At 53.2% G+C, this 24,519-nt stretch overlaps 1 protein-coding gene across 14 annotated transcripts in view; it reads right to left on the reverse strand.

Moving 5' to 3' along the window:
* The window catches only part of Wnk2 (WNK lysine deficient protein kinase 2), a 110,145-nt gene that overhangs the window by 34,851 nt on the left and 50,775 nt on the right, over positions 1–24,519 (reverse strand). For 11 of the 14 annotated variants that reach the window (XM_021638182.2, XM_021638178.2, XM_021638181.2 and 8 more), the window contains exons 6-16: positions 23,890–23,978; positions 22,409–22,628; positions 15,118–15,409; positions 11,730–11,929; positions 8,658–8,813; positions 8,059–8,238; positions 6,452–6,991; positions 2,577–2,870; positions 2,069–2,118; positions 1,085–1,253; positions 898–1,014 (exon numbers count right to left, since the gene is read on the reverse strand). In XM_021638182.2, the coding sequence (XP_021493857.2) occupies positions 898–1,014; positions 1,085–1,253; positions 2,069–2,118; positions 2,577–2,870; positions 6,452–6,991; positions 8,059–8,238; positions 8,658–8,813; positions 11,730–11,929; positions 15,118–15,409; positions 22,409–22,628; positions 23,890–23,978 (2,307 nt within the window). The remainder of the gene's footprint in view (positions 1–897; positions 1,015–1,084; positions 1,254–2,068; positions 2,119–2,576; positions 2,871–6,451; positions 6,992–8,058; positions 8,239–8,657; positions 8,814–11,729; positions 11,930–15,117; positions 15,410–22,408; positions 22,629–23,889; positions 23,979–24,519) is intronic. The other 3 variants (XM_060372557.1, XM_060372556.1, XM_060372554.1) reach the window with 1 other exon arrangement.

Raw genomic sequence — 24,519 nt, forward strand, 5'->3', positions numbered from 1 at the left:
AACCTGAGGGCTGCTTACTCTTGGTGGGTAACTGAGTGGCTTATGCAGTAGCAACTAGTCAAGGGGACTTATTTATACCACATTAAGGTAAATTTCCTTTTCTCTTACATAGTCCCATCATCCTCACTCCATACACCTGTATGCTGGGCCACAGCACTGACCCAATGCCAGTCGCTTCCTAGGACATGGCTTCCCATACACATGGACGTATGTGACTGAGTGTCTACAAGAATGGCCAACTGTAGGGCGTCTGCCTCGCTGCGGTCACAGATGGGTCAGGGAGTCTGGCCGACACCAGTGGGTCCTTCCTTGCCAGTGTCTTCTGTGCTTTCATGGACAGTTTGAGACCCAAGCTGCCCTCCTCTAGCAAGGCCAGGTGCTGAGGCCAGAGCAGTGTTTCCTGGGAACACAGGCAAGGAATGTGAAGAAGCCTGCAAGAAAGGAGTGCTCACAGGGGGCTCTGCTCTGTCCGGGAGAGATGGCACCTGGCGGGGGTACTGGCAATGCTACAGGGATCGGGAGGGAGTGTGGGGTTTAGGTCTGTGCTTTCAGAGGCTGGGACAGCTGATGGACAATGTGAAGCAGGGACCGCAGGACCTCAGATGCTACGGATGCAGCTTCCCTGTGCTTATCCAGGTCACCTGGCAAGTCCCTCTTTTTCCTCCAAAGGACAGGAAGAGGTGTGGATAGCATCCCTGACCAGTCCTCACACAGGAACCTGCAGAAGAGCCCACAGAATCCACCTGCGGGCAGCTCTGGGGGGCAGCTGCTGGGCCCTGTCTCTGCTAGGCCATGGGCCACCCAAACACCTCCCTGCGGGGCCGAGCTCAACATTTTAACTGCTGCAAGAGCCTAAGGACCTCAGGGAGGGGACCTCAGCCCCCGAGCTACCCTTACCATGTATGTGGCGATCTCATCAGGGGCGTCCCCGTCAAGGTCAAACTTGAAGGTCACCATCTTATGGTTATGCGTTTCCAGCTGACACTCCACCATCTTGTCCCCCGTGTTACACACCTGCAGGAAGCCATGATCAGATTGCAGAGGACCTGACACCCATGCGCCCCAAATAACAGCAGCCACTCACATTCAGGATAGTGAGCCGGGGCCGACTGGCCCTTTCCTGCCGGGAGCGGGCACGAGTGGACCTACGGTGGTGTTTCCGGGCAGCCCTGCCCTCCAGCCTGCCCCCTCCAAAGGAACCTTCACAGCTGTCACTCAGGTCTCTTCCGGAGGTGACATCAGAACCTCCAAAACTGAGGGAAAACCAAGAGTGTTAACAGCACATGTGGGTTACCAGAAAATCCACTCTAGTCAGGACAGCCTACAGTTGTGACCTGCAGAGACGGCACCCAGCCTGCAAGGGGACCCAGGACCTTTCTTCCTCTAGTACCCATCCTGTAGCACCCAGGAGCCAGGGGAAAGTGCTAGCTTCCCAGTGATGGGCTGTATAGTCCTCTAGGCCTTTTGCCCGTGAAGTGAGTTCATGTGCCTCACTTTCCCCATCTGAGCAAACGAGGCCTCAGACACTCTGGGCTGTTGTGAGACTGTGGAGTCCACTGAGCTTCCTGCATGCACAACATCCCATTTCCTGGGCTGGTGGATCCCAGCCACCTCCCACGCCCACATCAATAAGGATGACACTGGCACTTCTGGGCACAGGAGGAGAAACCGGAACACCTGGGCCTAGGCATTCCCGAGAGCACTTGGGCCTCTGCCTACCGCCTTCCCTTCTGGAATGTCCTTGGCACAGGGACTAGTGCCAGGATCTGCCACAGCTCAGCGGTTACCAACAACAACCAGACCTCAGCCCGGACTGACGAGGACCAGTGCCAGAACCCATAGCCCAGCAGGGGCTGACAACAACCAAGATTCAGCCTGGATTGACCAAGACCAGAATGACAGTCCCTGAGCCACTTCTGGAAAAAGGGGAAAGCATCTGTTAAAAATCCTGGTGGTTTCCTGGCAAACTGGGGCAGGATCTGAATGAAAGCAGCAAGCAATGCTGGGCTGGGCTGACTGGCTCCTGAGCCTGTGCTCCCCCAACCCATCCTGGCATCAAGGCCGGTACCTCTCACAGCTCTGTGGGGGGCCAGCAGGCTTGTCCTGTGAAACCTGCTCCTAAAATAAGAACAGAGTGAAGAGAATGGGGTTACATTGTGCTGACCTGCCTCCCCTCCCTGGGAGGCCAGCCACAGCATGCAGCTGCCTCGCCCCACCTCCTCTGAGGCTCTCTCCACACACAGCTCAGTGTGTGGTGAGGGTAATCTTGAAAGGCTCAGAGGCAAGCAGATTCCTGAAGCCCAACGTTGCTTCCTTGCACAGACTGCTAACCCACTTTGATCACTGCCCTAAAAAGGACACACAAAGTCTGTGAAAGCCCTCGGCAACCTGCACATCCTCTCTGAGGAAAACCCATTTCTGAAACTCACGTTTTTCCTCCTAATGTGGGCCAGGGCAGAGGGAGAGGCAAAGCAGCTCGGAGCGGCTGCTGCGGAGCACACTGGGCCTCCTGCAAACCTCCCTCTCCCCTAGGGCTGAGACCCAAGGTGGCTTGAGCAGGGAACAAGGACACACACCTCTGGGGCAGCTTCCACCGTCAGCTGGACAGCAGGGCAGGGGCCAGCAGCGGCAGGCCCGGCAGACAGAGGTGGGTTTGCTGGTGGGAGGAGCGTAGAGGTCTGGGCAGGCACACTCTGTGAGGCTGCGACCACTGCAGGGGCCAGGGAGCTGGGGAGCTTGGGCAGGAGCTCAGGGGCAGCAGGCAGCAGAGTGTCTGGCAGAGGAGGGGAAAGGACAGCAGGCGGCAGGGACACAGCAGAGACTGGAGCAGCGACATCCGCGGTATACGAAGGAGGGTGGCCCAGCAGGACCTGGGGGCACAAGGGATAAGAATGCAGGCTGGGTGCCAGGGGGCAACAGCCAGGGCTGTGTGCAGGCGCATCAGCGGGCACACACAGGTTTGGGAGGATAAAGGAACCACCCTTTCCTAGCCGTATGTTCCGCAAAGGCAATCCATGTCTTCGAGCATATCTGGAATGTGGATTTAGCAGAGGTAAGCAGACATGAGCCTCCCACGCACCTCCGTGCGGGAGCACACACTTAGACTCCGACAACTTGAGTCAGAAGGCAGCACACACTTAGTGTCTAAGCTGGGCTCTGGCCATCTCCCCGCGGCTCTCAGAGCATGGTGGAGCTGCACCCCGAGTGCTCAGACACCTGCCATCTCTCTCAGGAGGAAATGCGGAATTCTGGCTGACCCCTGCACCCCCCACCCCCATGGGTGTTTCTCTCTAATAGCCCTTTAGGGGCGAAAAGTAAGATAAAGAAGCACTTAGTGATTTCGGCATGAGAAAACACCCTCCGTGGCCCCGGGTGGGCTGAGAGGCTGGAAATGCAGTCACTTTGTCTCTCAGGAAAGGGAACAGCAACATTCACTTAGACTTATACTTTGGTCAGCTGCCCCGACAGGGTCAGGGGCCACTTCTCTCCTGGACACAGGACCCTTCTCCTGGAAGGGGTGCCTGTGAGCCAGACCAGCCCATCAATAAACTTCTAGAAGCTAAATGTAATTAAAACAAATTTTAGAAGGCGGTCAATGTCCTGGATAGCATTATGGTCAACTTGACATGAGCTAGAGTCATCAGAAAGGAGGGAGCCTCAGGTGAGAAAATGCCTCTCTCAGATCAGGCTGCAGGCAAGCCTGGAGAGCATTTTCTTATTCAGTGATCAATGGAGGAGGGCTCAGCCCATGATGGGTGATACCAGGCCTAGGCTGGTGGTCCTGGGTTCCACAAGAAAGCAGGCTGAGCAAGCCATGGCGAGCAAGCCAGTAAGCAGCACCCCTCCACAGCCTCTGCATCAGCTCCTGCCTCCAGGGTCCTGCCCTGACTTCTTCCTATGATGAACAGTGATAAGGAAGTGTAAGACAAATGAACCCCATCCTTCCCAGGCGGCTTTTGGTAATGGTGTTTTTTTGTTTTTGTTTTTGTTTGTTTGTTTGTTTTTGTTTTTTATCACCGCAACAGTAACCTTAACTAAGACAGTTATTAAGACAGCTCAGTGGGTAAAGGCCTTGCCATCAAATCTGATAACCTGAGTTTGTGTCCTGGGACCCACGTGGTAGGAGGAGAAAAATCAACCTCTACAAGTTGTTCTAGTACCTTCGCATGTATACTGTGGCACACGTGAGCAGTTCCCACTATTTCATAAATAAATAAATGCTCAGTGGTTGAGCACATACTGCTCATGCAAAGAACCCAAATTTGTTTCCCAGCATTCATGTTGGGCAGCTCCTAACAGCCTGTAACCCTTCCTCTATAGGGATACAATGCCTCTGGCTTCTGTGGGCACCTCTACTCATATATATGAATATACCTAAACATGTAGTTAAGATAAAAATAAGTCCTTTTTTTTTTTTTAAGATTAAAAATAAAATAAACCTCTAGAAGCTCTACTAGCCAGGCAGGTGGTGAACCCACCAGTCTGCAGCAACTGGAAAGATCATCAGCAGAAAACAAGGCCCCAAACACACAGGAGATGCCAGACCCTGCTTCCTTGCTGCAATCGGTGAGCTGAGTGGCTACCGACACCTCCTCATACTTGCAGCTCGCTCAGTGAGAACACAGGACCAACAAATTTCCTCCCACTGGATTCCTAGACAAATGTTTTTTGCTGGCCCATAATCTCCACTCCTACCCCAGTCTCCAAGCACAAATGCCTCCAGAAATGAGAGAGTGTGAAGTCATACAGAAGGGGTTGTGCACACACGATGAGCGAGCAGCTCCAGGCTGACCAGCATAAAACCTGGCTCCAGGGTGCTCCCTCTGGACCTCATTCTTCACAGCAAAGCCAGAAGGTGGTCCGTGAGAGGAACCTGGGTTTCAGACCGCAAGGCCGTACACCTCAGCTTCAGTGCTGCCAGGGCTCAGTGCTCGGGTGAGTTCAGGTTTGGAGAATCGCCCAGGTGAAAGTGTCAGGTAGGGAGTATGTGTGTGCTCTGGGTGCTGCCAGGTGGACAAAGTATGACATCAGGTATCCCAGGTCTGTTTTTCCTTCCCCTCACATGGGTTTAAACAGACTAGAGCAGAAACTCCAAACATAAATGTCCAGTGAAGCCATGTGAAGCTACGTGGCAGGCCTCCTGCAGCCAGGCACACCTTCCTGCATACCACGGCTTTCCTTCACAGTCAACCTGGCACACCGCGTGAGTCCTCACTGGACACCAGGGCAGTTCCCTGTCCCACGAGCATCATCTTCCACCGGGCAGCCCAGGACCCTAGACCCCCTTACTGTTCCCTGCTATGTTTCCCCTCTGTTCAAACAGGAACTGTTACAGGATATTTGATCATGCTGTGACCCCTGAGATTGTGTTGTTCACTGGAAAAACCCTTTTCCAGTTGTGGTGTGGCTCAGCCCTAGCACACACCTTTAATCCAAAAGCTTTCCGCTTGAATTAAGTAAAACCAACCACAGATCAAGAGTTGAAGCAAGCAACCAGTTGACAGGGAATGAACATAGGAAAGGAACTCAGAGAGGAGCAGGAAGTCAGGAGGATGGATAGAGACACACAGGAAGTAGAAGGGAAGGACATTCAGTTTGGGGTTGTGTTTTTTTTTTTTTTTTGAGACAGCGTGAGGAAGGAGGTTTCCTTCTTTTGGGATGTTGGCTACGTTGGAAGCCCAGCTGGGTGCTTTCTTTGCCTCTCTGAGCTAGCATCTGACTCCCGAGTCTTTATTGGGAAAAAAAAAAATCAAGCATTTCAGATTTTGCTAAAACAAAACAAAACAAAAAAACAACAAGGGATGCTATTCTGTCTTTTTTTGTGCTCTGGGAAGGGTTAGCCTGCCATACATGCGAATCCTGGTATCCACAGAGGGGCCACTTCAGGCCAACAGGACTGGCAGCACTGGCATGAATGCTCAATCACAAAGCAGTGGCAGGGAAGGAGCATGGAACACACCAGCCATCCTGAGGCTCACAGCTCTCAAGGAGGCAGCAGATGACCCACACTGGCTCAGGCCTCTGTCTCCAACATTCTCTTCATAAGAAAGGTTAACCCGGAGCTGGAGAGATTTCTTAGAGGTTGAGAGCACTTGTTGCTCTTGGAGAGGACCTGGATTCCATTCCCCAGCACCTACATGGTGATTCACAACCATCAATAACGCCAGTTCCAGGGAATCTGACACCCTCTGACCATCCCAGGCAGGCACACGGATGGCACAAATACACACATGTAGGTAAAACATTCATACCATAAGGTTAAATAAATAAATCTAAAAAGCAATTGAGAGAAGGGGAGGGTTAACCACAGGACAGAACTGCCTTCCTGCCTGGTCCTACTATGTCCTTGAGTCCAGGTCCTAACAGGAGCCATGGCCTTGTGAAGGAAGCAGCTCAAAAATACCTTGAACCTGGCCCTGAGGGGCTCCAGTCCACCCCCACAGGCAGATACCTGGGTCCCTGAGGCAGCAGTTGGAGCAGCCTGCTCAGGCAGATGGACGACACTGGGCTGGACAGGCTGAGGAGGCACAGGTGAGGCCAGCTGTGGAGGGGTGGCCCGTAAGCTCTGCACCGTGTGGTGGGGTGAGGGCGGGATGTCTGCGGGAGCCATCTGCGGGAAGGCTGCGGGGTACACGGGCTGGGCTGGGATCTGAGCTGGGATCTGGGCCACTGCTGGATGGATGGACAGGGCAGCCACACCCTGCGGGGCCACAGCCAGCAGGGGGATAGCAGCTGGTGCATTTGGCACGATGGTCTGGCAGGGCATAGCCAGGGGCGCTCCAGGGGGATGAGGCAGCTTGACAGCCTGCAGAGGCAGGGCCGGTGATGTGGGCAGGGGCGTTGTGAGGCTTGGCAAGATCACAGCAGGTGAGAAATACTGAGGTGGTGGCACGGGGGCCACATTCGCAGCTGGCAGGTCAGTGAGGGTCTGGGGGAGGCCATCGAGTCCGGTCAAGGGAGTGATGGGGGGAACCACAGGCATCGGAGGCATCTGAAAGAGGTATAGCAGCACGTCAGTCGGGGCCCACAGCACGGGGGGGGGGGGGCGGCTCAGCCTCCCCGAGCAGCTGCTGCTGCTGGACCCCAGCAGGGCACTGTAAAGCATCATACATGCTCAAACGGAACAGGAAGCCTGCCTGTGGATGCTTCCCGGGCACTAGCACGGGGGGGGGGGGGGGGGGGGGAGGGGCCCGTGTACCAGGAGTGCTCACATATGGAATCAGAGAATGACCACTGGGCTCTGGAGCTTCAGGGCACTGTCATTTGGACACGGCCCAGCCACACAGTGTCCCATCAGGCTGTGAGCTCCGCGGAAGCCAGCCCCTTGGAGGGTGCTCGGTATAACCTTCTTTGAGAGGTAAGGCAGAGCCACCCCCTGTGGCACTCACCCTCTCAGGAGCAGACAGCGCAGAAGCTTCTGTTTGCTCTCTCTGTGTCGGGGAGTATCTCATGTGGTGGGTTAAGCACTCTGGCCTCGACGGCTGTCCCCCTAAGCAGTACTTCCCTCTGCTCGCCCACAAGCATCATGTTAACGACCTCTCCATACACTTATGAGGGCACAGGGACACACAGATCTACTATGCCGCCTGTGACAAGTGGCTCAATGCCACCTGCAGTGACAAATGCACCTCTAAGGAGTCACCCTTAGCCAACTTCCAGCAGCTCTGCAGGACAGTCATCCAAAGCCAGCAGGCTGCTCTCTGTGCCCACTCGGTGCTCACGGGAGAGCTTTGTCCTTGGCTTGCACTAACCCTTTTCCCAGCCTGGATGGCAATCCAACACTAACGGGCCTACAGCTGCCTCACTCACTCCTTGAGGGGCCCCATATACACCACTCATAGCCAGAGGCATTTCAGCCTCGGAAGACAAGACAGCTTGCCAGGGCAAGAGAAAAGGTGAAGCCAGAGGGAAGGGGGAACCAGACACACGGTACACAGGGCATGGCACCATGCTGCTAAGCCTCCCTCCCTAGTCCGCAGCCCCGGGTGATGTGTGTGAACAGGCCCAACCACGTCCTGGTACCCCACTCCAGGCGAGCAGGCCATGGCCCAGAGGTACCTGCGGAGGGACTTGAGCAAGAGGCTGTGGCATCTGGAGAGGCTTCAGCTGAGCAGGGGCCACCACCTGGGAGGCTGGAGCCAGGTACGGAGGCAAGTGAGAGGGCACTGGCTGGACAGTGCCCATGGGCTGCGGGGCCAGGACCTGTGGCAGGGTAGGTGGCTGGGCCATTGGAAGAGGCTGGAGGAAGAAGAGGGAGCCCTGTGCTCAGACACCAAAGGAATCCAGTGACCCTCGAACATGCTGCACTCGCCCGCCTGCACACACACTCCCACATACACACTCAGATTCACACACACAGGCGCATCACTTCTATATACACGCTGCACAAGTTCAGGACAGCATGTTTTCACAAACAGCACTGACATGCACACAGTGATCCACACTGACAACACTGGTCCACACAGTGCTCAGACAAACACACAGACCTCTAAACTCTTGCTAATCTGGAGCCAGCTTATAAAAACATTCTGAGTAAGCAGAGTTTTCCACGTGCGGGCCTTCAGTCACAAACTACAGACCTGAAACACACATACACACACACTTTGGCTGTAGAACTATCTACAATTTAAGGGGACAAAATGAAGTGCCAGACTTACCTGCTGGACCGGGGGTGCTGGCTGACTTGGGCCCGTGGGCACAGGGGTGCTGGGTGGTGGCAACACAGGGGCAAAGCTCATGGAAGGTTCTGGAAAATGCTGCTGGAGCAGCGGAGGGCGGGCAGGGGACGGCACAGGGCCCACTGACAGGCCAGGCTGCAGAAGAGGTAGAGGCTACATTCAGCAGCTGCCCTTGCCCCTTCTTATCCCTGTGCCTAGACCCCTCCTCATCAGGAAGGTGACTCAGAAGAAGCCAGGTATGGGGGCCATACAAGGTCATCAACAATACTGAAAAGCCACATGGAGCCATAGCTCCCAGCCAGGGGATGCTAGAACACAAGATCCATGAAGCATTACACAACCATGTAAAAGACCATCACAGAGGTTTTTGTTGTTGTTGTTGTTTGTTTGTTTAGGATATAGGCTGTGGGCAGCTTATCACAGAGATGATTCAGACTAGAGAGGATGAATCTACAGGAATAGATCATATTATGGAGAGCTAGGAACATATAGTTTGCAGCTCCTAGGAAGATACCAGGACACACAGAAACAGGAACAAAACTAGCACAGTGAGGCCCTTGGCAAGGAGAGGCCCTCTGAGACTCAGCCCCAGGGGGGACAGAAACAGGGCTGTACATAGGAAGAGCACTGGTCCATGTAGCCAGCAAAGCAACAGATAATCAGCCCAAGGATGCAGTTAAGGCATTACTGCTACTCTGACAACATTCTGATTCTGCAGGGCTTTGCTTTAATTTTATGTGTATAGTGTTTTGCCTGCATGCATGCCTGGTGCCTAAGGAGGCCAGAAGCAGGCATCAGGTCCCGTGGTACTAGAGCTGCAGATGGTTGTAAGCCACCATGTGGGTATTGGGAGTCAAACCCAGGTCCTCTGTAGTCTTATGTTGCTGTTTGCTCTTTAAACATCTTCACTGTTCAAAGACAGAGCCTGTAGTACTTATGGAGAAATCTCTGGCTATCTGGGGTTTACTTCCCAAGTTGAGGTATTGACAGTGAAAGGGCTGGGGTTTGGAGGAAGGACTGATGCCCACTGCTCTCTAGCAGACGTCTTTAGGACATTGCTGGCTAGCACAGGGGCAGGGATTTCCAAAATACTCTTGCTTCCCCTTGTCTGATGCTTTATGCAAGAATATGGGGAGCAGGCATGTTTGGGGAAAGTTGGATTTACTTAAAATCATAGACAGAGGAGATAGCCCCAGTTAAGACCAGGCTAGGACAAACTGTCCACTCATCAGCTGGGCCACTGTGGTCCAGGAGCTCAGGCAGGACCCAGTGACCTTGTATTCATCATGGTCTTTCTGTTTCATCCTCCTTCTCTCCTTCCTCCTCCTCATCTCTGTTTTTCCCCACTGGATCCCAGAGTCACATCACCACAGCAGCCTTTTTCAGGATGGGCCCTCTACAAGCCATCCTTTTGTCTAAGTTATCTTTCTGTCAGGAGGCAAGGAAGGAGGACAAAGAGCTCTGCCTGGCCCTGAGTCTACAGCTCTGATCTCTCTGCTCAGTCTCCCGACTTACATGTGGAGGGTAAGATTGGCTAGATCAATGAAGACACATAGGACAGTAGGGGCCTGGTGAGGACCAGGGCAGCTAGTACAGCTTATGGCCCAAGGCAGCCCCAACCATGATTGGAAGGTGTGAGAGAGGCAGGCAGGACATTCTGGCTCAGCTGGGGCTGAGCCTCAGCCTCCTAAGAGCAAGCCTTTGGAGCCACAAGTCCTGTTACATGAGGTCTTCTGGCCACTTAAAACCAAAACTCATTTCATTTTGTGAAATGAATAAAATTGCTAATGTGCACATCACAGCGAATGCTGGGGCTCAGGGAAGCGGAGGCAGGCATAACCCACGCATCAATTGCTTTTCCAAAAGGCCCGTTGGGCCTTCATAACCGCTCTACTCTATGTGGATACAGGGAAGAGAGAAGCCGTGGTGTGCAGAGGACAGAGAAGATCACAGCACCAGCACTGAGCCAGTGCCAGAAAGCCACCATAGCCCTAGACCCTGTGACAATGGGGGCTACCAACAGAACAGGTAAGGGGAAGCTCCCAAGTGACCGGGGAAGTTGGGGTCTAAATCACCCTCTTGAGGACTCAGCTCTGCCACCCAGGTCATACAGGCAGATCCTCCGGCTGAGCTCTTTGGACTGTGAAACAAGCAGTTTTCTTCAATGTTCAGAAAAAAAGGCTCAAGTTACAGCACTTGCCATGCAAGTACAAGGCCTTGAGTTTGGACCCTCGGCCCCTAGGTAAAAGGGCAGGTATGGCAGAGCACATAGTGCTTCGAGGCAGGAGATGGCAGGCTCCTAGTGGCCTGCTGGCCAGCCAGTGAGACCCAGGTTTTGTGACAGAGCCTCTCTGAAAAAAAAAAAAAAAAAAAAAAATACAGACTCGTGACACCCGACTCCAGCCTCTTTGTGTAGATGCAGGGGTGTGCGCACCTGCACACACATACACAAACATAAAGCAAAATAAATGCCCTGCTTGACCCCTCCATCATCTGCTTCCCCGATCTCACACAGGCTATCAGGCATCCTCACAGTCTCTCTTGCCTTCTACAAATACTGAAAATGGGCCCCCCAAACCATTTTCATCCCCCCTGACTTCCACCTGAGGCAGACATGCCACGGGGTCTTGGGTTTATTCCCTAGGAGGCCGGGCAGTGATAGAAAATCCATTATCACAGATGATAGATTCCGGGCATCTCCGGAATAGATCGGGAAAGACCCCAATGTGCTAGCATCATGGCACCTGTGTGGTATCAGTGACACCCTCAGGATAAGGCTGGTCGGTTCCATCAGCTTCCCAAGCCATGGGTACCCTAAGGTCTCTTCCCAGACACTGCAAACTCTTCATCCAGTTCTTCACATCTAAGGCTTATCAGCAGCCTGTAGTTCTGCAGCTCCCAGCAAAGACGGTCCTCCATGGACGGCGTCCTCAAATCTCCCGAGGGAGATGTGGTGGGAAACCAACTATAGCCCCCTCTAACCCTCACCATACTTAGCCCAGCCTTGACCAGAGGCCAAGAGGACAGAGCAGCGCTGGCTCTCAAACTCACCACGGCGGCTGGCTGCTGGAAGGCCCCCAGTGCAGGCAGGCTGTGGGTCAGGCCAGGCCCCTCACTCACGGGGGGGCTGCACACACAGGACGCTGGGGTTGGAGCCGTGTCCACAAGGGAGCTGAGCACCATGCTCTGCTGGCTGCTCTGGGAGTCGGAGTACACGGTGGAGCCCTGGCCACTGTCGAAGGTGCTGTCCGCTGGGGAGGACAAAAGCACGGCTCAGTGTGGTCATCTCCAAATGCCTCGTCCCCAGCATTGCAGACAAACACAGTGGCCTGTTCCTGGACCCCCTCTACAGGGCTAGGCCTGGGTTGTTGTCACGAATGCTGTTTAAACTGTCACCTGTTACACAGCAGCACGGGGTGCCACCACGCTCTGGTGCACAGGTGTTGAGGCTGCCCTGGTACTTGGCAAGGCAGCCTGCCTACATGGTCAGCCAGTGAGGAATGAACGCCGGAAACCTATCTGAGACAGCACTCTGAGGTTACTGCTTCTGGATTCCAAAAGCCACAGGCTTTACAATTTGCTACCAAAACACCAAGCTATTTATTTTCACAAGGGGCTGCATTTCCGAGTTAACGTTCTGTCTACTGATAAGCCAGGTGAGGGGCAAGTCTCACTGACTCTGCGCTAACAGTTTTTCCAAAGAGTGATTTTAACCTAGGAAGACATAAGGAATGCTGAGGTTTAATTGGGCAAAACCAATTAGACAAGCAGCTCTGGTTTTTAATGAGCCAACTGCTCATTAGAGTGACCATTTCTACCTAGACAGACAGGAAGGGAAGGGGTGGGGATGGCGTGGGAGAGGGAGGTGGGCAAGAGGAAGGTGGCCCCAAGGCTAACGAGATTCACGAGGCAGAACTCCAGCCATGTGTGTGACACTTTAAATATTGCAAGTGATTTGTATAGATTACTTGTACAATTAAGATTTCACTTGGAGACAGTTACCACCCCCAAAATTAGTTGTGTTGTCATAGTCCTCAACATGAGTGTTAGGGCAGCAGAAGCCATCTGCTCGATTCAGCCGGGGCTGCTGGTGGAAGTCAGGAGAGCTGATGTGGTATCACCAAACCCAAGTGTATGCTTGTGTTCCGGCTAAGGGCTGGCACTGCTTGGGCAAACGTGTTAGCTGGCGAGCTTAGCATCTACGGTGCCAGGCTGGTCAGCCACTGTAGAACTCTTGCAGCTAGGCAAGAAAAGGAAGGCAAAAAGCCCAGAGCAGCAGGCAGAGGGGCACTTGAGGGCGTTATCCATTGTTGAAGAAAGGGGGACGAGGGTGTGTGTGCACGTGTTCACATGGTCTTCATATCACATGGGCAAACACAAGTGAGCATATTTTTTTGTGTTTTTGCTTTTCAAGACAGGGTTTCTCTATGTAGCCCCTGCTGTGCTGGAACTCACTCTGTAGACCAGGCTGGTCTCAAACTAAGAGATCCGCCTGCCTCCATGTATGGAGATACACACGTTCTCATGTGTGAACGTATGTACACCAATATCTATGTGTGTACAGGTGTCAGTATGCTGTGTGCGTGTCTTTACATGCATGGATTATCTACATAAAAGGAGATGCACACTGGGTATTCATTTGTACATATGTGCTCTGTGTGTGTGTGTGTGTGTGTGTGTGTCCACACGTGGATGACACAGGCAGGTCATCTCTGGAAGGGTAATTAAAAGACTTGCAGCATCTGTTACCTCTGGGAAGACAAATGACTGTCCCGTAAGCCCTGAGGGGTTTAAAATTCTGAAAAATACGACTGTACCATCTATTTTAGAAATATTTATATGTTAAGTGAGCGAAGTCCCTTTGAGACGACAACCAGGGCCTCCGCCCGCAGGTGCCCTGAGCCACACGGGAAGGGGATCTGTTGGCAGAGAATCCCTGCACTTGACATGAACTCAGCGCCTCCCCCATCCCCACGGGACTTTCTCGTGCTGGGTCACCGCGACCTTCAGCATGCACCACAAGTGGGGCATTGTTTCTCAGTCGCAACCCGGGTCTCTTCAAAGCTCAACACGCAGAGCTCAGCTCGCAGTGAAGTCAACAGTGGGCGGAGCACTTCAAAGTGAGGGCCGCTCATCCGCATGGAAGCAGTCTTCTCGGATGCCATTCGAATCATGAGCGAAGGGGGTTGCATATTAAATAAACAGGGTTTTGGTCTTTCCACATGAACAACCTCAAATATTGGTCTGGGCAGGTTGCTGGGCTCAGCTGATCTGTGCCAGGCTGGTTCACAGAGTGGACAAAACCGTGTCTCCTGCCTCAGCTCATCGCCGAGGTTTCGGATGTGGAAAGCAAACAGGACACTGACTGCCTATTCTGAAAAGGTCCTGGATCATCTAAGGAGGGTCTCTGACAAAACCTGCAAGCAATCCACCTCAAGAGAGACAAACACCTTGAATATGGACAAATGTGTCACTGGACAGATGGCTCAGAGGTTAAGAGCACTGACTGTTCTTTCCAAGGTCCTAAGTTCAATTCCCAGCAAGCACACGGTGGCTCGTAACCACCTATAATGAGATCTGGTGCCCTCTTCTAGCCTGCAGGTAGAATACAGTACAAATAAGAAATCAAAAAATCTTTAAAAAGAAAAGAAAATGGACAAGTGCTCTCAGAGGTTTCTACTGAAGACAGTAGCAGAGATGAGCAGTCACAATGACAAACACTCCAAGCCAAGGCAGCCACCACTGGGTCCCTGCACAGCCATCCCCTCCAAAGGCTGGGTAATGGTGCCTCACTTGGCCACTGCATCCCTCCACCAGGCCAGGACTGCTCCTCTCAGAGAGAGTAAAGAATCAGCTGCAGTATACAGATTCCCAATGTGGAGACAAGGTAGAACCAGCTCCCTCAGATCCTACTAGGTCAAGGACATCTGACCTGAGGAGCCGGGTCCAACAGGCCTCAGCCTTCTGGTCATAGTTGGTGAATGTAGGGAAAACCCAGCCCTTTTCCTGAAACTATCACCCACACCCTGCAGGGCAGACAGTGGGAACAAGCCCGTTCTGGCTAAGGAATCATTACCCATGTGTCCTAGCACGAGGAACCATCTGTTGGCTCTGTCACTCCAGGACATGCTCCCTTAAAAGATCACCATGTGTGCCCTAAGAGAAGGTGGCTAGCCGGAAGTGAGCCTGGAAAAGGAGACCAAGACCTAGCCAAAGCTTCAGGAAACCACCCACAGCTGGAAACAATGACCCAGGTACCCGAGGACGGCCAGGAGCTCACCACAGACTGAGGCAGGAGCTCACTGAGTACCTGCCTTTCTCACAGAGCACTGTAATAAAGGATGAGGACTCTGTTTTGCTCTGCCCTGAAGTTGGTTACACTGGTGGGGATGGGAGAAAGGACACAGCTAACCACAGTGACCCCATTCCATGTACTCACAGGCTAAGGAGGTAACACTAGCAGGCAAGGTAGGGGGCAGGAGGTGCTGGTCGGCCTCAGGTTCTTCAGGTTCTGGCTGTCCAGGCTGTCCACCCTGTGCATGGTAGGTCACCTGGACCTGCAGGGGTGCTGGTGGACCCCTGGCCTTGTCAGGGCTGCCCGAGTCCTTTGGCTCCTGAGACTGTAGTGCAGGCCAGATCCTCTCCCGCCGCCACTGAATCAGCGCTACCCGGTCACGGATGGACTTGGCCACAATCTTCACATCACTCTCATGGAAAAATCCAGAGTCAATCTGCAAAGGCAGGCATATGGTCAAGTGTATTGGGGGTCAGCCATCCTGCATTCGTCACTTCCGCATCCACACACACCCTATTGCTTAAGACCACCCCCACCGCCTACCATAGTTCTCAGGGCCCCTCGGCCATCTCACCAGTGATGGCCCTCAATGCGCTCTGACTCAAGTTTACAGGCTCCAGCTCATACACAGCGAGTATTCAATGATCTCATAAACCCTGACCAGCCTGGGAGGAGGAGGCCCATTTGGCCACTGGAAGCGGTAAGGGGAGCATGAAGGCCTGGCAAAATCCTAAACTTCCTTTATCAGCAGAACATTTCACAGCCTCTGAGAAACACAGCGAGCTCACTGGGAATATTGGCGGCAAAGTCACTTCCCGAGACTGAGGCCCTACTAAGGCTCTGCTACGGTTTGACTGCAGGAGCCGAGTGGGACTCACGAAGAGCTGGGCTCAAGTCCCTTCCCTTCACGGAGACCTCAGTTCTAGAGGAGAGGCAGCTCAGTGGTTAAGACCACCAGGGATCCGTTCCCAGCACCCATGGGTGGCTCACAACCACCAGCAGTTCCAAATCCCGGATCAGACATCCTCGTCTGGACTCTGTGGGCACGGCACACCACCACCACCACACACCACCCCATATACATACACTAGAAACAGATCTTTTTAAAAGAAAGGAAAAAGAGATTTCAAACAAACAAACAAACAAACAAAGACAGGTGTCACTGTGAATCCCTAGCTGTCCTGGAACTCACTACGTACACTAGACTGGCCTTGAACTCAGATCCGCCAGCCCCTGCCTCCTGAGAGCTGGGATTAAAGGTATGTGCCACCATGCCCAACAAGAAAAATAAATACACTTTAAGAGAGACTGGGTGGGCTCTTGGCTGGAACGCCATACAAGATGCCCTAATGTGGGAACTGGGCAAGAGAGAGAGAGGAACAGGACATGGCCAACACAGCTGGACAGCCAGGCTCCTCTCACATAGAAAGGTAGGAATGTGGAATGCCCACCCCCCCCCGGTACGGTGGGTCCCTGAGCCATCAGTGAAACAGCGGTGAGCCCAGAGGCACATGGATGGTAACATGGCCTTGTTCAGAAACGTCCACAATCCTGAGAGGCCATAGGAAACCAGAGCTGCCACCGGCTCAACGGCTCAGGGCTGGGCAGGAGAACAAGGAGGATGAGCCAGAACTGCCTGGACACGCTCAGGAAAGGACAAGGACGTGCAAAGTGACATGGGAGCTGGTGCTGGGGCAAATCCAGGACATCTGAACATCAGAGCGAGCAGCACAATGATGCCTTAAATCTCAGCACACATTTCGCATAAGCAGTTTGCAGATGACCTGTGAGGACAAGAGGGACAGGGTAGCCCACTGGAATCAGACTGGGAGGTGTGAAGGGTATCATTCACCCTTTCTATTTCTTCCTTTCCCTGACTGTCTCTGTGCATCTAAGTCTCCTCTTATCCACCCCTCCCCCCACACTCCCACCATTTCTCTCAGGAGTTACTGCTCTGGGTGAGGCCACATCATGAGCTATTCTCCATAGAGACCCATTGGCAGGGAGCTCAGGTCCCCTGCTGTGTGGGCTACCAGCCCTGACTGACACCTGATTGTACCTCATGAGAGGCCCTAATTCATCCCTTTCCCCAGACCTGAAGCCTCCTGTACCAGCCAAAGCACTCAGCACTATTGTCAGGCTGTGAAGCTACCGACACCTAAACAGACCTGTGCTGTGTCAGCTCAGAGCCAGCATCCTACACAACAGGATGGACAGAAGCAAACTCCTCCAGGCAGGCCACAGTGACAAAGCAGTCCCTTCTGTGAGACTCCTGAGGATGCATCACCTACCCAAGAGGGGCATCTAAGCTCTTCCCAAGTGTCAGGCCACAGAGGACAAAGGACTGAAGAGCCAAGGAGCCCCATGACAGCGGCCCAATGCTTGGACACCAAGCATCCAAGTAGCCTGAGTGAGGAAGGTGAGGAGGGATGGTGGTAGCATGCTGACGGTACTTTTTTATCCTGAGTGCAAGAAAGTCTCCTGCTTCCCAGGAAATACCAGACAGGAACGTACTCAGGGTGATGAGCGCCAGGCCTCAGCTCATTCTCAAACAGTATGTTGTGGGCATGGGAGTTGTTCTCCGTGACACTCTCCAACGTCCCAGTGGCCCTGTCCAGATCATGTCAAAGCAGTTTATTTTGAGAGACAATTCTGCTTGTCAGAGAGATAGATCCCCCACGGAAACCTCCCAGGTGAAGAGGCCCCACTGACTCTGGCAGAGGCATAAGCAGACTGGGAGTATGGCCAAGGAAAAGGGTTAGAAGAGGTGGGGCCTGAGGACACAGAACCCTCTGTGGGACCAGCCCATTTTCAGGGACTGTGGTTCAGCCCTCGGTAAGGAGACTTCCTGGCAGCAGACATTCCTCACCCCAAGAATGGACTAGACGAGGGTCTTCTTCTGTCCCTTTCAATCAGGAATAGGCTCTTTCTAGGGACTTCTAAGCCAACCACAGGGGCCCTTTTGAGAGGCAGCTCATGCCAGACTGACCAGAATGACTCCAGGTGTAGTAACTGTCACTGATCTGTGGGGCAGGGACCTCAGTCCACGTTAAAGACAGCTGGCTATTTCTGCCATTTGCAGGATGCTTTCTCTGAGGCTCCATGGGGCTACCAAGCAAGGCCTACCTGGCCAGAGCTGCCAAGGAAAACGCCACCCTCAACACATCACGATTAGTTCCACTTTCTGCAACTCTCCAGCCATCCTCAGGGTGGACCTAACTGCCTGTAGCCGAGCACCCCACAGAACCTGCCCTGCTCAACCTCAATCTGCCACGCTGGCCTGTGTCCCCACCCTACAACCCATCTTCATCCTCATCCCCCTCCTCCAGGTGGTCCAGATGGTCTTATCTGGATGCTAGGGTGCCTGTGGCACCTCACACCTGGCTTCAGGGGCCCAGGGTCTTGCCAGATGTTGGTTCCTTCTGCAGCCTAGGCCCAGGGAGGGTCTTGGTGGCCTGGACAGTAATGACCCTAGAGTCTCTAATGTGCCAGATGGAGAAGGGCAAAGCTGTAATCTTGACAGGCATCCTGGGATCCAGGACCCGCCCTGAGGCCCAGTCAGAGAATGGCAGAGCTATGTGATGGACCCATGTCTGCTTGTTCACAAAAGAACCTTCACAGGGAAAATGTGGGCTTTCAATTGGCCCAGCGTGGCAGCCAGGCTTGGCAGAGTAGGGATACACATTGGTCATGGTATTACTATTATTATTATTATTTAGTAATAGTAGTAGTATTTGTTTTTTTGAGACAAGGTTTCTCTGTGTAGCCCCAGCTGCTCTGCAACCTGTTCTTGTAGACCAGGCTGGCCTTGAACTCAAAGATCCACCTGCCTCTACCTCTCAAGCGCTGGAGATAAAGGCATGTGCCAACACAACCCAGGATTTACTATTATTAAGTTGACAAGTCATGTCCTTTCTACATGGATGCCCTTTGTATAGATGGCATGCCTCAAAATGGAAAGAAAATGGAGTTTGAGGCAGAAAAGTGGGAAAGGTAAGAGGAAAGAAAAGAGGTTCTGGAGAGGGTGCTGGGCCCAGGGACTTCCCTGGCACTGACACAGGGACATAGCTTGCGAGTTCAGCCAGATGGCAGGGACCAGCTGAGGTGAGTCACCCACAGTGACCCTATCCTGCGGGAGGCCCTGTCCTTCTCTACTTTATAACAAGCAGAAGTAAGGTAGAGCCTTGGGTGTCAACTGCTCCAGAAGCAGCTAAGGAGCATCCAGGAAGGGTGCACAGGGTATGCTTGGGTTTAGGGGGCTGTGTCTTTCAGGGAATTGAAGACAAACTAGGAAGCTGAGGTCTGGGCAATGCTCAGAATCTCCCTGTCAGGGATCCTGAGCATCATCCTGGAAGCACCACCACTTATGCTGCAGTTACTCACACTGAACCCCAATATCCCCTTAGGGCATCTAATACACCATGTGGCCCCTGATCCCAAGGCCCAGCTCCCAACTCCCTTACGGCCCAGTGCAAAGCAGACAGGATCACATTTGTAATACAGCCCTGGCCTCATTTACGAAGGCAAGTGTGGTGGTTTGAATAGGAATGGTCCCCGTAGGCGTATGTCTTTGAATGGTTGGCCCATGGAGAGGGGCACTATTAGGAGGTGTGGCCTTGTTGGAGGAAGCGTGTCACTGTGGGGATGGGCTTTGAAGCCTCCTGTGCTCAGGCTATGCCCAGTGTGGCATATAGTCTCCTTCTGCTGCTGACATCAAGATAGAACTCTCAGCTCCTCTCAGCATGTGTGTCTGCCTGCATGCTGCCATGCTTCCCAACATGATGACAATGCACTAAACCTCTGAACTGTAAGCCAGCCCCAATTTAACGTTTTCCTTTATAAGAGTTGCTGTGGTCATAGTGTCTCTCCACAGAAATGGCACAATGGCCAGTTAGGACCCTCATTCTTACCTCGGGAAGCCCCAACAAATGCTCCTCACAAGGCCAGAACAGTGAAATTTCCCCAGGATTCCTTCATCTGAGACACAGGAGACTCTCCCTCCATCCTCCCAAGAGTCCTCCTTCCCATCTCTATCATTCCCCAGGCCAGCGCCAATGACCAGACCACGTCCACAGTCTGCTCTCAGGAAGTGGCGGACACTAAGCTCCAGCTGCTACACTGTATGCAGCTGGCACGCCACCTCACAAGCAGTAAGAAGGCGTAGAGAGACAGCTACAGTTAACATCAGTGAGTAGAAACGTGTGTGCTGGTAACCAGCTGAATGCATAGACAGTCACTCCTGGTGGCTGAATTGGAAAAACACACCGTGTACCACACACAGTCACTGGCCACCAACGGTGAGCCGTGAGGGCCCTCCAATAAGCACGGAGCTAAAGAGCCCATGCCGTGTGTTCAGAGCAGAAGCTCTTCTGGCCAGGATGGGAACAGATAGTGGGTCGGCCTGTCACATGGGTGACCGTTTTGTGTGTCTTGAGATGATGGTATAACCAGCCCCCATACACAGCTGCTGCACAGGGAAGGCAGCCCTGGCTAGCACACTGGCAGCCTGTGGCAGTTTCTTTTCTTTGCAGAAGCAGGAAGCGAGGAGCTGCACTCAGCTATACTCCAGAAAAAAAAACACACAGATGTGGTTCTCCAGGACCACTCAACAGCCTTACCCCAGCAGAACCTAAGCTCGCCTTGAGTATTTGCTTTCTGCTCCAGTTCCCTAGGAGTCACGGATGCTAAGACCCTGCTGCCAGGCTGCTCCTCCCTCCCAGCACTGACCTCAGTGCAAAGTTACACCCTCATGCTCTGGGACACACATTGTGCAAGTGGCATGGTCTCCAGAAGGAACTGACATGAGGCTCACGGAGCCCCTCTCTTCCGGCTCTGAGGACTCACACATGCCAAGGCATCACTACCCAGCCTTACAGGGACATGTCCACTTCTGACAGGAGAGCCAAGGAGCCCACCATGCCGTGCACTGTGGACTTGCATTTTCAACAGATGTGCTCTGTCCTGTGAAAGTCTCATTTAGGAGCTGGGTACAGTGGTGCAGGGGCCTATAATCCCAGCTGCTTGGGAAGCTGAAGCAAAAGGATCAAAATTTCAAATCTCACTTGGGATACCGAGTGAGTTCAAGGCCAGCCTAGACAATTTAGTGAGAGGGGTCTCAAAATGTCAAAAGACGGGGCTGGGGCTGTACTAGGATATATGCCTAGCCTGTCTCAGGCCCTGGGCTCAATCCCTAGCACTGGGGGTGGGAGAGATCAAAAGAAAAAGCGGGGAGCAGAGAGTTTAGTGGCAGAGTGACTCTGGGTTCAGGCCCTAGTACCAAAAAAGGGGGGGGGAGCTTATTTGAAAATAATTTTGAAAGGCCACCTGTGTGAGAACCATGGGTCAGGCTGCCGACCCCGCTGAGCTGCTGGCTCATGTCTGCCGTCTTCCCTCTAGGTTTTAGTGGCATCCTGACTCCTATTTGCCACCTCCTTCACTGCAACACGAAAGGCCTTTCTGAACTCCCGTGGTGCGGGATTGAACACAGACACACAGACACACAGACACACACACACACACACACACACACACGCATGCACACTCCCCTCAGACCCAGAGTGGCAAGCCAGTGGAACAAGCTTATGATGAAAATGCCCCATGTTGTTGAAGACTCACTCACCTTGGATGCTACCAAACACTTGAAAGGTGGATAACGACACTAAATTTTACACTGTGATTAGATTTTAAAACCACCTAAACTTCAGTAGGAACTTTTTGGATGGTGCTGGCCTAGAAACCTGAGTCGAATAATCCAGTCTGGCATCCAGGCTCTAGAAATTCCCAGGCCCAGGCCATTCGAATCTTGTAGATGTCAGTATACCCCAGGAAGCGCTGCAGGGCCTGGGCCTGAGCGACTCCCTGTCCTGTAAAGGTTGTTCTGCTACCTGTCCTGTCCTGTCACCCCAGTGAGCTCAGCGTCCTTTCCTTTCCTGAGGCCTAGTCTGACATCCCAAGCAGAAAGGAGTCACCCTCCTCACCCACAGCCAGGCAGTGGGACACTCCAGTATTCTTCCATCACCTTTCAGGGTGTTAAAGTACCAGAACCCAAAATACTGCAAGAACACTTCCAAAGCAGGAGAGACAGATCCCACGTTCAAAGCCACAGCCCTGGGGCAGACTGACAAGAGGTTGGTCAAGGTAAGCAAGGCCCTTCACTCTCTCCACTTTCCTATCAGACGCCTTCCTGGAACTCTGCCCCAGGTGCTCCTCTCCCAAGTCTGGTGCAGGATCTCCTTAGCCCTCCTGTTCCTGGACACACCTGACCACACAGCAGAGATCCCAACTCCTCTGGCAGAGCTGCCCCTAACCTTCCCATGCACCCTGCCATTCCCCCTGGGACACCTGCCCTTCTGGGAAAGCAACTGATTTGTGATTTTTTTTTCAAACCCCCAGATTTGCCCACAGATAGTCAGAACCGCCTTGACGTGCACATTACCATCTCCTGAGCCACCTCATCGGGGGTCTCCTTCTCCAAGTCAAAGGTAAACTCTATGGCTCCATTGTCTTTGGGCTTGCCCTTCAGCTTCTTGGGGTCTTCTACCCAAAGCCGCAGGGCTATGGTGGACTTCCTGCCATGGTCCTCTTCTGCAAGCTCCACCCGGACACCCGTGTCTTCCGCGAAGAAGGCGTGGCTCAGCAGGTCCTTGATCTCATACCTGGAGGGAGAGCGGCTCCCAGGCAGGGCTCGGGGACAAGGAGCTCCACACCCACCCATCAACACAACACGCACAACACCAGGCCACCACACAGCATACTGAGCAGGTTAGGCCAGAAAGTTATCTCGCTTCATTCCTGGCAGGTGGGCTCTGCCCCCGAGGGTAGGACACAGGCGTGCATACAAGTGCCCCTTAATCCCCAGGAGACACTGACAAATTATGACCTGACGTGCTCTTACTGCACTATGCTCTAAGACACCCTCCTCCCCCTATTATAAAAAGAAATCACACTCTGTACGAGGCCATCTGCTAGGCAGGAAGAAACAGACCCTGCTGAGGTGCAGGTGAGTCTTCAGTCCTCGAGACCGACCCTGGCTCAGGGTGATGAGAGGAAGTAGAACCCAGGGTTCCTGGGTCTCACTGCAGTGGTGAGGGTTAGTAGGGAGCCTCTCTCAGGAAAAGGGTGTTGGAAGAATAGAGGCAGACAGACAGACAGATAAGTAAGGACTTGCTAGACCTAAGGGTTTGGAGCTAGAACCCAGGGGTCCTGGTCCTCAGGCAGCCAGGTGGTGCTATATAACCACTTCTAGCTCCAGAAAGCTGTGCACCCAAACACAGGCCCCTAACCACTGTGTCTGTCTGGTCTCTAGTACTAATGCCATCAACCATGCAACATCCTTTGTCATAAGTCTGGCTTCCTCTGGACATCATGTCGAAGGCCATGAGGACCAGCTACCCATCCCTATCCACTCCTGAGGATGTCATGAGAATGTCTCAGTTTGTTTGGGGAGTAGGAAAGCGGCTGTCCTTGGAAGGCCATTCCTGTTTTGAAGAGGAATTGGCTTTGTAGAGAAACTGAGAGGTCCAGAGGTTGAAATCTGTGGCCTGAGCGATGGTTGAAACAAGAATACTCCTACAGTGTACAACCTGCTGTTCAGAAGGGCTGACAGGACTGAGGCACCGAGAGCCTGGGTGTGGAGATGCTCCTAAAGGTCATGGGAATGGAGACATATAGAGGAAAAGCAAGTAGAAACAGCAAAGGCCTGGGTGCACAGCACCTCAGGCTGGGTTAGGAGCCTGACACGTGAGGCAAGAAAGGATGTGAGCCCTACACTGCTCACAGCAACTCACAAGCCTGGTGTCCCATAGCCTGGGCCTGTCTGTCTGTCTGACCTGGGAAGTCTGCATGGAGAATGCAGCCCGAGAGGCCAGCTGGACCGACGTCAGCTGGAGAACATGGGCCCAGTGTGCCACGGCTCACCTTTCCTCTTTGTTCTTGCAGATGCACTCCCCGATGATCTCCTTGATCTCAGGATCATGCACCTTCTCGAAGCTGGCCGGCTTGATGCCCTGAGGAGAACAGAGCAGTTATCTGGCACCATCCAGAGCTGGAGGCACTATTGACAACCCAGTGTCTCCCATGGCCCGGCTTGCTACACAGGGCTCTTCCCTGCCTGAGGCCCAGAACCCAGCAGAACCTGGGGTCTCACTGAGCTGAGAGCAGAGCTGTGTACAGGAGCTGAGGAGACCATGAAGCAGAATTCTGGAAAGGAAAGAGTAATAAAGATTCCACATGTCTATGATCCCCCCAAGCCCTTGCTTAAAACCAAGAGGAGTGCCAAGTCAACACCACAGATCTGGGCAAAGAATCATCAGAAGCTGCAGGCTGAGCCATTCCTGCAGCTATGGTGCAGTGTGTGATGCTCAAACAGAAACTACCAGAAGTGCTAGGAGGCAAGAAGATATGACTCCTCACCAGACAGACAAGCCAGTCAACAGAAATGCCAGCATGCTGGAAGCTGCAGGTGAGGGGCAGGGGCAGGACTCAGCAGCTGTGCGGCAGTCACACACACAAAAAAAAGAAAGAAAGAAAGAAAAGAACAGAAAAGAA

The sequence above is a fragment of the Meriones unguiculatus genome, chromosome 19 (assembly GCF_030254825.1).
Source record: "Meriones unguiculatus strain TT.TT164.6M chromosome 19, Bangor_MerUng_6.1, whole genome shotgun sequence".
In the NCBI taxonomy this organism is placed as follows: domain Eukaryota; kingdom Metazoa; phylum Chordata; class Mammalia; order Rodentia; family Muridae; genus Meriones; species Meriones unguiculatus.